The 12922-nt window shown below is 46.2% G+C and overlaps 1 protein-coding gene across 2 annotated transcripts in view; it reads right to left on the bottom strand.

The window, feature by feature from the left end:
- Positions 1-12411, bottom strand: part of JADE2 (jade family PHD finger 2) — a 267094-nt gene extending 254683 nt beyond the window's left edge. The window contains exon 1 of one of the 2 annotated variants that reach the window (XM_077326821.1): positions 12103-12411. In XM_077326821.1, coding sequence (XP_077182936.1) covers positions 12103-12249 — 147 coding nt within the window. In that variant the 5' untranslated portion in view covers positions 12250-12411. Of the gene's footprint in view, positions 1-11071; positions 12016-12102 lie in introns of those variants that run through there. The other variant, XM_077326823.1, reaches the window with a different exon arrangement.
- Between the last annotated feature and the right edge of the window lie 511 nt (positions 12412-12922).

Consider the following 12922-nt stretch of genomic DNA (forward strand, 5'->3'; position numbering starts at 1 on the left):
CGACTGAAGAATAGCACAGGTTGAGCATGCAGTGAAGATGTCCAGCATCCACACCCACTGGGTAAGTATAACCAGCTAGGTAATAAGCAGCCTTAGCTAAGAATAGAAAGACATCCTTTCCTAAGTACAAAGCTACTGGAGTAATACTTATTTGTCAAATTACAGAGGTTATTCCTGTGGGAAAGTTAATCACGTTGAGCAAGAATATTTAAAATGAAAAAGTCGGGAGAGGCAAAGGGCATTTTTGATAGGAATAAGAAGATGTAAAAGGAGAGGGGGAAGGAGGATTGTGAAGGAGATAAGATGTCCAAATTTGGAGAATTGCCGTGATATAGCATTGATTCACATTACATCCTTGGTAGAGTGCCAAAATTCTGGTGTTATAAAGGCAAAAGTAGGAAGATCCCATCCATTAAGGACTGAGTCAGCTCACTCCACACATCTTTAACTATTAGCGGCTCTAATATTTTGGTAGCGCCACTATGTTCAGACACTGCTTCCAGCTGCATGGGCCAATCTGGCTACACTCAAAAAAGCTGGGCACACCCGGATTGGGCTGGCCCATGGAGCGCCCACCCCTCAGGAGCTGACTGCGAGGCGTGCTCGCAGCCTGACAGCCAGATGCTCCCTGGCTGCAGAGATCGGACCAGCAGCACCCTACACAGCCCGATGCTCCGACCATTAACGGGACTCGGGGGGATGGCAGGGAGAGGTGCCAGGGCTCCTCTGGGGGGCTGGGGAGAGAGGGGGAATGGCCTCCAGGGGCCACAGCCACCACGGCCTCACTGGGGCTCTGGGGGCTGGTGGGGAGAGGCACCAGTGTTCCTGCGCAGGCTGAGAAGGGGGAATACCTGCCACCTCCCCCTAACCCTTAAGCCCCACCGCGGCCTGCAAGGCCATCAATGTGGCTCTCGGGGGTTGCAGGGACAGGCTGCACAACTCCTGGCGGTGCTGGGGAGGAAGAGGGAATGCCCGGCACCACCCCCTGCCCCCTAAATCCCCACTGCACCCTCCATGTCCCTCAGCGGGGCTCCTCAGTGTGATGGGGAAAACAGCTCAAGAGTTCTCTCACTTCCTATCTGTCTTCCTATCTCTCTCTTTTCCTCTCTATCTCATTTGTTTATTCCTCTCCCTCTGTCTCCCTATGTTTCATTCCCTTTCACTGTCATTCTCTCCATCTTTCTCTCCCTCTCCTCCTGTCTATATTTATCTCTCTTCTTTCCATCTCTTTCTTCCTTTCCATCTACCCGTCTTTCTTTCTATCACTATTTTCTCTCTCACTATCATTCTCTATTTCTCTTCTTTTTCTATGTGTCTTTCTTCCTACCTCTGCCTCTTTCCTATGCTTTACACCCTCCCCCCATGCTAGCGCCCGTTGTATTTCAACCTACAACGGGCTTTCATTCTAGTGTTAATATGATTGTTATTAAATGTTCTTATTTTGCGGAGGAACATCTTGATATGGGTGATTCCCATAAACTGCTCAGAGAGGCAGGACTGAACTCTTCAACTTCTTGTCTCCAGAGTAGACCTTCTACAGTGATTTCCAACCTGAGGGAGGGTTTCCTAACCTCCCCAGTATGTGCCTTTTTCTCTCATGCCTTCTTTTCACACCTTCCCTTGGCTCTGCTGCTTCCTTTGTCTTCCAGGTTTTTTCTCTGCTCCTCCTTCCTTCCTCTTGATGGCTCTTCAAAAGGCTTTGGAGACTTTAGAGGCACATACAAGGGTAGTTTCCAGTCCCTTTTCTTCTGCCATCTGTTTCTCATAGTGAGCTCACCCGACCAGACAAGCCTGCAGCTGACCAGGAAGGCCCTGAGGCAAAAATGAAAGCACTTAAAAACTCACCATTAAAAAGGTGGAGAAACTACTCCTCTGGTGTAAATAGCTCTCTAAGCAGCCAGTTTGGTCCTTGAAGGCTAGGACAGCATGCCAGGCTCTGCTGGAATCCCAGATGGACTCTTTGAAAACCAGAATGGATCTTCAAGATACTTCCCCCCACACACACTGTTTCTGAGGTAGTGGACAGCTGGAATCCTAGCTCAGCTGGACTTATGGAATTTCTAAGTAGAGTCTTGATGGAAGAGTTGCAAAGAATTTGAGAGCAATCTTCTCCCACCCCATCTCAGGTGTCCAAAATGCTCTTCTGCCTCCAAGGAAAGATTGAAGTGCAGGGAGGGGCATGCCTCATGTAATCAGGATCCTGACTCTCAGTTGCCCACCAAGACATCCTGCAAAGTCTTCTCTTCCACTGCCACCTCTTCTGGGATTCATGGCAGCCCCTCAGGAATGGAAAGCCTCTAATCCTAGTCAGAATCCAATAGGAAGGAGTAAGAGTTCTTTTCAGAGAAGGAGAATGTAGTTGCTGAATACCTCACGTGTCTGTTCAATGTGGATGACTAACAGTCCCTCTTATCCAAAGCTATCCTGGCCCTAGACCTCACAGAAATTCCCCAAGAAAGTACATCAGGAGATCAATTTTTCCCTAGTGCTCCCTCCTCAGAAAAGTCAGTTTTCTTCTCTGGTTTCTTTGAAGTCCGATGGAGAGAAAATTGGCTACACCTGTATCTAACTGGCAGCTCCCAAACATGACCCAAAAGCTTAAGACTTGGTTCCTCATGTTATGGAATTGCTGGAGGTTCCCCAATGGTTGCTCCAGTTGCAGCATTACAGTTCACGGGGCTGCTCTCTAAAGAAGGTGACAGATTAATAAAGGACAGATTAGAAAAACAGACTGTACTCTGAAAATCCCACAAGACCACAGTAATGTGCATCAGAGCAATGGCTACTTTAGCCTTAATGTCTACAGCAGTCATTGTGTGTTCCTGGAAGAAGGTCCAACATCTCAGCAGAAGACATCAAAGGTTCCCTGAACATCCAGGCAAGCTGGTTGAGCAAATAGACCATAAATGAAAACGAATGCAGCTGTTCCTACAAATTGTAGCCAGGTTTGGAACTCCAAAGGTAGACCTGTTTGCCTTGGCATCCAATCATCAAGTAACAAGGTTCTTTTCCAGATAGCATCATCCAAGGTCAGAACAATGTATTAACCTCTCCATGGCCCAAGGGCTTTTTCTGTGCTTTCCTGTCCCTCCTGATGATCCCAAAAGCTCTACAAAAGATATGCCAGGAGGAGACAATGGTGAACTTTGTGGCTCCAGTCTGGCCATGCAGGCCATGGTTTCCATCATTAGATCCCAGTGAGCTCAGACATGTTGCAGCGGAATCCTGAGTGGCTCCATCTGACCATGTGGCTCATGAAAGAAATGAGCTTCTGAACTTAGGCTACAACTCATCAGAGGTTGCAGAGACTTTCATGGCCTCTAAGAAGACCTTCACAAGGTGTATTGACACAATCTGGAAAGGCTTCACAAAGTGGTACCAGTGTGAACACATCAATCCCCTCAACCCAGGACTGGGCCATCTGCTGGACTTCTTACAAGAAGAATCCATCAAAAGCTGAAAGCATCCACCCTTCACTGCCAAGTAGCAGCTATAGCCGTGATCCTTCCACAGATAGATAGTATCTCACCATCCACACTTCTTCATATCCTTCACTTCCTCAAAGGGGTTAGACAGATCAACCCTTCAGTGATCCACAGAATCTACTATCCTTCTGCCTATGTTCTAGCCTCCCTAGGAAGAAGGATTGGCACTCATTAGACCTCTGGATTTTCCTCTGATGTACAGAGTCCATTAGACAGACAGATTCTCTTTTCATTTTATTAACAGCTCCCCAAAAGGGAGGAAGATGCCTAGATCAGCCATTAGCTATGCCATTTATCAGTGCATATTCCATGCCTATAAGGCAAGCAATATTCCAGCTCCAGAAATGAACTCTTGTAGCAAGTGCAGCCACTAATGCAGCCTTTGATCATCAAGCCTCAGTGAAGGAAATATGCAAGGGGGCCACATAGTCTTCAGTTTCTATATTTGTTATACATTACCAACTTAACTCCTTCTCAGCTGACACCACCCTTTGGAGGTAAAGTGCTGCAGCATGTGGTGGATCATAGCTAATTTCCACCCATTATTGGGACACTGCTATTCAAAGTTCCATTTCAAGATGCTCTCCTCCTGAGAGACTAGAACTTTGGATACTCACCACAAGGGTTCCTTCTGCTCAGAGGTCAGAAGGGCTTCTTTCCCCATACCCATCCCCCCAAAAAACCCACAATTATAAGGAAAACAGAAAGATAGAAAAGAAAAAAGACTGCCTACTAAAAAAAATGTGTTTCTGAATCTAACCTATCTTGTGTGCTCAAGTAGCAGAGGGAAGATGCTTGCTCTAATCTTTCCTTAATCCTGCTTATACCGTTTCTACGGTTATCAGTTGCTTTGTTTACAACAGTGGTTTACCCGTTCTGGTTATTATTTTATCTCTCTTCTGTTCCATTAGCTAGTGAAGGAATCAAAGTGATCCAGGTTGACGCCCAACAAGGAGATCAGAAGTTGAAGAGTTTAGTTCTGCCTCCCTGAGCCATTGCTGGGGATCATCCATATCAAGATGTCCTCCCGTTACCTCAGAGCAGGACCACAGAGAGTACCCAAGATTCCGTTCTATAAGCAATGATCACAAAAGCACCGAGGTAAGTTTTGTTTCGGGTAGATAAGATGATCTTCCACATGCTAGCCTGCAAACTGTGCTATAAATCTACAAGAAACCATTGTTGGCATTTTCCTTGTGCTATAATTTAGCAATAAAACAAAGCAAACTGCCCCTCCCCTGGGAGGAGAGGAAATGCAACATATCTGTAAAATGGTATTACAATTGCTCTATTCTGCAGACAAATGGCTTGAAATACCAGCACTATATGTTTTCCAGGAATTAAGATATCCTGGGGGAGCACACAGATTTCTTGAAGAATTCACCAAGCAACTGCAATGTTGAAGAGCTGTGTACAGTCCTTATTCTGTGAAATAAACAAGAGGCAAAGTTATGACACAACCTTCATGGCAACAAGTTTTTTCTAATTTTATTTTGTCAACCAAGAAAAATATTGACGGACCACTCAATGGCAAACCAAGAGGGGTAAAGTGGAGGAGAAGGGGACCTTTCAAAAGCATTTTACTACTCTTTTTATAATTATGTGGGAAATCAGATAAAGTGCATCTGGGAGAAAAAAATAAGCCAAGAACAAATTAAAGAAAAATCCCCTTTGTAACATTCGATAAATATTTAATTTATTGACTGGAAATGACTCTGCATTTATTATGTTTGGTCTGCCCTTGTTATGATTAAGATGCAAAGGTATATTAAATATTTCCACATATCTAACAACTTAAACTGTTTTCCATTCCATTTTTTGAGAGGGAGGCCCACAATAGTTTTCAAGCTGAACAGCAGGCCCTCTGCTGGATGATACAAAATATATGAGAAGGGAAAGGAGTCACTGTAATAAAACTACTTAATTATTTCCTGCTATATAAAAAATAAGAAACTAGATCTCATAGTTCCATAGATCATAAAAATATAATTGCATCATATGCCTCCACGACTTAAAAATTAGAGAGGGCAGATTAAAAATTATGTTGTTTTATATTTACAGATTTATAATGCCTTGGAAAACTCAACAATGACCACAGGATTGGAAAAGGTCAGTTTACATTCCAATCCCAAAGAAAGGCATTGCCAAAGAATGTTCAAACATCTGGCCCTCTCAATTCCTGGCAAACAGATGGGGAAGAAATGGAGGTAGTGACAGATTTTATTTTCCTGGACTCCAAGATTCCTGCAGATGGGGACTGCACCAAAGAAATTAAAACACACTTGCTCCTGGGGAGGAAAGCAATGGCAAATCTCGACAGCATCCTAAAAAGCAGAGACATCACCCTGCCAACAAAAGTGCGTTTAGTCAAAGCTATGGTATTCCCAATTGCAATGTATGGCTGTGAAAGTTGGACCATAAGAAAGGCCGAACATCAAAGAATTGAGGCTTTTGAACTCTGGTGCTGGAGAAGACTCTTGCGAGTCCCTTGGACTGCAAGGCGAACAAACCGGTCAGTCCTTGAGGAGATCAGCCCTGACTGCTCCTTAGAAGGCCAGATCCTGAAGATGAAACTCAAATACTTTGGCCACCTCATGAGAAGGAAGGACTCCCTGGAGAAGAGCCTAATGCTGGGGGTGATTGAGGGTAAAAGAAGATGGGGACGACAGAGAATGAGGTGGCTGGATGGAGTCACTGAAGCAGTCGGTGCAAACTTAAATGGACTCTGGGGAATGGTAGAGGACAGGAAGGACTGGAGGATCAGTGTCCATGGGGTCACAATGGGTCAAACATGACTTCGCACCTAACAACAACAACACTGCCTTTTATACAGTGCCTTGCTACGTCACATAATATGAAGAAGGGAGGTTAGTGGAATGATACTTGTTTTTTGTAACACTTAAAGAGAAACTGTCATCTTTAATTCTTGCTCCCCCATATCTTGCACACTGAAATTTAAAACAAAACTGGGCCCTTTTCACTTTTGCCTGCTTTGCATTGTTTCCATATCTAGAAGGAACTTATGTATTTATGACTCTACTTTTCCTTTCTGACTTTTGTTTTTTAACCCTTTGCTTATCTAGAAACAAGCCCAGACATGCCAGTGATAATTGAAGATATCAATCCAGCTGCAGGAAAAGCTACATGGACATCCTCAACATAACAATGCATAAAAGGCAACAATGCCTAAAAGAGCTACATAATATACAGAATCCCAACAATTCCACTTGGAAAGATGTGGGGTAGCCTGAGGAAGCCTGAGTACTCTCAAAGGCCTAACTTTGGTGTCCTAATCCAACTATCAAAGAAACAATTTATGGCTGTGAGAGATTATCCAAGAAACTTCCAATTACAAAAGGAGCAAAATTAATGTAATCAACCTGGATGCATAACTTTTGTCAAAGCTCACACAAAAGCCAGGTGCCTTTAGGGATTTAACTCACTTATAAGTCCAACAATCATGACCTTACTTCTCCAAAGCATTTGTACCACAGTGCCCAAAGATGTTCCATAAAAGGCAAAACTCAAAAGCAGTTATTTGGTATGCTACCATTCCTAAACTATGCTTTAAACTTGTTCCTGTAACTTCCCACCTTTCTCTTCCGGAAGGATCTAAATTTCTGTTCTAGACAGAGAGTGCATGTGTTGAAGAAAAGGGAAGGTTACTCCCAATAAGTTTTTAACAGAGTCCACTGAGTTCAACAGACTCAGAAACAAGGTCATAGTTGTCAAGTTTCAGTCAGGTGGGGCCAGACAGCAAAGCAACCTCAGAACAACTGCCCTGTAAGACTGGGATCTAGTTTCAAAAGAGGACAAGATCCTGCTTTCAGTAACAATGTCATCAAGGGAATTCTAGCAGGTGTAGTTTTTCCTATCATGGCATGATAAAAATTGTCCCAATTCCCTCTCCTATAAAAAATTAAAAAGACAACAGCTCTGTGCATCTGATCACCATAATGTAGCTATTCTAAAGTAAGCCTGTAATGTTAACAACCCTAGAGAAAATCTGATTAAGTAAAATCAGCCTCTATAAACAAGGGATAAGTTTACAAGGGATAACCTTCCTACCCTGCAGCAAAAGCCTTGATTGCCAAAAGCCAGTTTAAACTTTCCTGCAGAACAGCAAATTTAACTTTCTATAAACTAGTTCACATTCTGCCTGTAATGTTTCAGCTTCCTTGGCCAGCAGTTGTTGGAAATGCTGTTTTATTGTCTGGGTTTCTTGGGGGAAAGTGCTGTCAAGTCACAGCTGACCTTCAGAGTTGTTTGGCCATTGCCTACCTCATGGCCCTGGATCTCCCGGGAGATCTCCCATCCAAATACTTGCTAGGACTGACCCTGCTTAGCTTTCAAAATCTGCAAGATCAGGCTAGCCCGGGTATCCAGAGCAGGACAAGATTTCTTATAACTCCTATAAAACCCCTGAGTGAACTGCTGCCCAGTCTGGAACCAAAAGCCTTGCCTGTAAAGATTTATTGGGTATTGTTTTCAATGTAAATTTACAAAATTACTGCATTACAATTAATGGTGGTTGAGGTAATAATCAATAAGCTGTTGGTGGATAACATGTTGCTGGAGCTTCTGTGCATCAGGTTCAAGACAAGTAAGGTTCTAGCTGTACAGCTCAATTCAAGTGTTCAGCAAGTCCATCGCCACCTTCCCAACCCCATTCAAACTTTGACTGCACCTCCTTCTAAAGAGTATGCTGTCAAACAAATTCACTGCCATCCAAGAAGGCAATTAGATGTAAAGTCAAATCCTAAAACTAAAAAATGCTCTAGCTGTACCAACAAAGATGTATATTTTGCTTGTAAGAAATGTTTAAGGTTGCAAGGGTGAATGGCAAGATAGAAGAGATCAAATAGATGTTCCAGCTGGGAGACTCCCAACCATTTGCCAAGCAATCTAATAACATCTTCAGTCTTTTCCTGAGAGGCATAAATACACAAGCAAAGACAGAGAGCAAGATATTTGCAGTTGTGAATCACTCTCTCCATAAGACTGGGACAGAAACTAAGGCGAAATCAGGTTTTAAAAGGACACAGAGGAAGCAATGAGCATGAGGCATTAGTTTTACAAGAGATGCTGGAGTGCATTGAACAAGCCTAGCAGAGAAACTTACATAGCATTCAAAGAAAAAAAAGAGGCATGGAAATAGGTCTTAAGATGTCAACAAGTAGCTGACAGAAAAAAACCGCGGTGGAGCACTGATTAAGGACAGATCCAAGTGGATGCCGGTTTATTAGTGGGGGGACCAACAAAAGCTAAGAAGATGGATATCTCAGGATATATCTGACAAGACTGGACTAGAAGTAGGTTGCTGAGAACAGACAAGACCAAAAGAAAGTCTAACTGTGAGACAGTGCAAGTGTGTGCATGTGAGAATGACAACGGGAAGGGGTATTCAGCAAAGGTATGTCTCAATGAGGCACTGAAGTAAAACAGAAAAAGGGTCCTCCAAATAAATTATGTCAGAAAATCCCAGTGAGGTACAGTAGCAATACAATGTAGACATGCATAACACCTCAGAAGGTGCTAAAAATGGGCATGAGGCAGTCTTATGAAGCTGTCTGGAAAAAAACTGCAAGAATAAGGAAGAGCCACAAGAATCAAGAGTAATAAGCATTACAAACCTGGACCGTTGGGGGTTTTTTGCAGGGGGGGGGGAGTGGACAAGAGATCATGTAAAAGGGAAAAACACAGACAGGTTGAGCAATCAACACAAAGGCTACTCTTAAAAAAAACTAGTCTGTAAAAAAAATTCCCTCCAGATTTTATCTGATCCTTGGGGGGATTATTTATTAAAATATTTATATCCCACCTTTCCTTGGGGTTCAATAACAGCAATAGGGAGGTATATGTTCTGTGGATGGAGGAAACATTTTATGGTTCCAAATCTGAATGTTCTTCTTTGTGAATGCATTCACTTTCAGTTCCAAACACTTAACAGGCATTTCCCCCACCCCCACTCCACCTAAGAATGTCAGCTTTGGGGTCACTCACTAGAAGATACCTGGTACTTGGGAAAAGGAACATAACTGGCACCCGTAGTTCAAAACGAAAGAGGCCTGCAGGGGGTTACACGCTGCTGTTCATTCAGCGACCAAAGAGTAATACAGAAAAGGCCTTGAGGCTTCAGCATGTGGAAAGTACCTTTTTCCTTACCATTTGTGCAAAACCACAGTCAGCCCACACACTTTTGGGATGACTAGCGCGGCGGGGGAGTGGTTTCGGAAGAGAAAATGCGACTTGCACAGGGGCCTGAGCCCCGGATCACGGTTTCTCTTCAGGAAATAAAAGGCGGCCCTGGATAAGAGAGCTCTTGAAGAGCAGCTCAAAGAGAGGGTGTGGAGAGCGGCCGCGAGAGAAGCGGCAGAGAAAACATGATGCGTCGCTTGGAAAAGGAAAGCCTGCCACAGGCAAAGCCTATGAGGGAATGCAGGGCGGCAGGAAGGAAACACAACGCCTCCGGGAGGGGAGGGGAAAAGAGCCCGCGTGTCCGCGGGAGGCGAGCGAGGCTGGGCTTCGGGGGGGGGGGGGGGCGGCGGCGGCGAGGAGGGTTGCGCGGCGTGAGTGATTCAGGGGCAGAGATGGAGGCGAAGATGAGACGCCCCCGGAGGAGCCCGTTGGGATCCGGGGGGGGGGGCAGTTTCAGAAGGTAAACAACAGCCACGCCCCCTACAGTCCTCAGCCCGACCGCGCAGCTCAGCGGCAGCCGTTGCGTTGCCTGTACATTTCCATTCCCAAATTGCTCCGTGCCCCCCAGCGGCGTAACTCTCGGCCTCCCCACCCCCACGTCACCACCCACCCGCTCTCCCGCGCCGTTGCAACGCGGCTGTAAAAGCCAGCGGCGCCCCAGCAAGCTGGTGCCATTCAAAGCCCAGCGGGGCTCGCCCACCCTCGCAAAAGGCGGCGCTGCTGCTGCTTCTCCTCTGCCTGCCTCCTGGGCGCATTGTTTGTGTCTGTTGCAGAAGCTGGCAGGGACCCCACAACCCCAGCACGTGAGAGGAGCCGATCATGTGGGTGCATCAGCTTCAAAAAAATGCAAAGGCTTCGAAACGTGCTGCGTATCAACAAAAATGAAACTCGTACCCCCTCTTAATTGCCGCTGTGTCCCCTTTTGCACATGCACACATACCCGCGCGCACACAAGACCACTTTTGACCCTCCACCCCTTCCGGGTCCTTATCAATCCCGAACCTTCCCCCCCTCCTATCTGGATCGTCCTCTTTTCCCCCACCCAACCACAATAAATTCTGCTTCTTGACCCCTTTCTCACCCATCCCTCTTTCTTAGCCACCTTTTGGGGCATGTTCTGCCGCAGTCATTAATTCGAGGAAACCGTTTCCAGAAGCTCCCTATCCTTGAAAAAGTTCTTGTTTACATTCCTTCCGCCTCCCTTTTAAAACATGACTGACCCAACATGCGCAATCTGTCTAAAAACGCTGCACACTTCCCTCAGCCCCCCTCCCCCGGTTCCTTCTTTGCAAGCAGCTCAGTTAAAAAGCATTAAAACAAATGCATGAAGGGGAGGGGTGAATTCAAGAGAAGCTGCAAAAAAATGGAGCAATTCTCCACCCTTTTACCTTAGCTGGGAGAGAGCGTCCTCAAAGAGTTGAGAATGTCCTGGGGTTACAAGAGAGGCGTGAGGGCTGATGCTCCAGAAATGTAACAGTTCATAGATTATATCCTTTTGCAAAGATTAATCCGGGACCATTGCGGAGGGGGCGAACCATTCCACCTCCCGTGGGTTCCGAGGATGATACCCTCCTTTTAGGACTAGATACAAAGTAACTCCATGGATGCAACAAAAAAAAAACCCCGAAAGAATTGCTTCCAGCTGAGATGGCCGCTCGGTGCAAAATCCAACAAGCCCTGCGTGCGTGTTTCTGTTTCTTTTTTTTTAATCCAGACTTTTCGGATCTCTGCAAATTGCCCAAAATTCTACGGCTGCCCCCTCCCCCCTGTTTCTTCCTCTGGTGGCGAAGGAAAGACTTCTTCAAGGGAGTATATAAATTAGGATGATGCTGGCGGTTTCTCCCTCTTCCTCCCACCCCCCGCCCCCTCAACCCCCACCCCTTCCCTCAATTTCTTCTTTTCTTGCTTGTTGTTTCTTCCTGACGAGCAGCAGGTCCAGGTGCAGCGCGGGCAGCGGCAGACGTGGGTCCCATCCCTGATTGTGTTAGGCATGTGTTGCCTCCCACCCCAAACGCACTCCGAGCCCTCCCTCTTCTTCACCTCCCTCCGATGCGCCGAGTCCCCATCTCTTTTCTCTGGTGCCCTGGGCAGCTGGAAAGGGGTCGGGTTGCACACACTGACGCGCTCGCCTTCTTTTTCCCTCGCGCTCTCTCCCTCTCCCTGCCTGATCAGGTCACTTTCGCAATGATCTTCAGCCTCGCGCACATACAACAGCGGCGGCAGTGCACACACACAGATCACAGAGCTGCAACACTTTCTTCGCTTCCTCCCCTTCTCATACACGAACGCACATACACGCACTCCCCCCTCCACCTCATCGGAGCTATGCACAGGCGTACACTAGCCTGCTGCTGCAACCTCACCAAAAAAAATAAGCTTATACTTAACAAAATCTTTTGGCGCCATATTAATGACGTACTTCAAATTTGCCATTTCTTCCTGCGTCAAAAAGACGTTTCTTGCAAATAATAGATGAGGTGCAAGGCAGAGAAATTTTTTTTAAGCCCTTCTGCAGGGAACAATCTCGCAGCAAAGCCCCCGCAGGGAATTTGGAGGGGGGGTGCATTAACTATAAGTGAGGTGAGGGCGGGAGAAGGCAAAGTGGCGGGAGGGAGGAAAGCATCGAGATCACCACTGTGTCCCTCTGGCTCGCAAAGTTGTTTGGTTACCCTCATAGGAGAACGGGGCGACGAGAGTGGTCTTTGAAATGCCACCACCTTTGGCGGCGAACGCCACATTCGCTTTAATTCCAATTACCCTTCAGACCCGCTTCTGGCCGCGAACAGGCTGGGGTGAAACACTTGCTCCTTTTCGGTAGCAGCGCCAGGGGGGAGGAGAGAGAGGAAGAGATAGACGTTAAGAAATACCCCCTCTCCCTTCGTGTCCCATGAAAATCTGTTTCGATTCCTGCAATTCTCGCTCCCAACTACTAAAAATAAGGAACGGGGGCTGCTCTGAGGCAAAGAGAGAAAGAACTTTGCACAGTTTGACACAGGAAGAAAAGGAGCCGGGTCCGCCCTTCTGTAGTTCTCGACATGACCTTGTGGTGCATAAACAATACACTTCAAGCCGTTGCTGGAAGGGTGTTTGTTGCTGTTGCTCTCCGCCTGTCTGTTTGCTGTGGCGGCGGCACTAGCAGCCGCCGCCGAGAGCTGCCGCCGACATCCAACTGGCCACACCCACAGCTGCCTGCTTGCTTGAGGCAGACACCTACTCTCTCTTTACTCGGAGAATACCAG

Source organism: Paroedura picta, chromosome 3 (assembly GCF_049243985.1).
Source record: "Paroedura picta isolate Pp20150507F chromosome 3, Ppicta_v3.0, whole genome shotgun sequence".
Lineage (NCBI taxonomy): Eukaryota > Metazoa > Chordata > Lepidosauria > Squamata > Gekkonidae > Paroedura > Paroedura picta.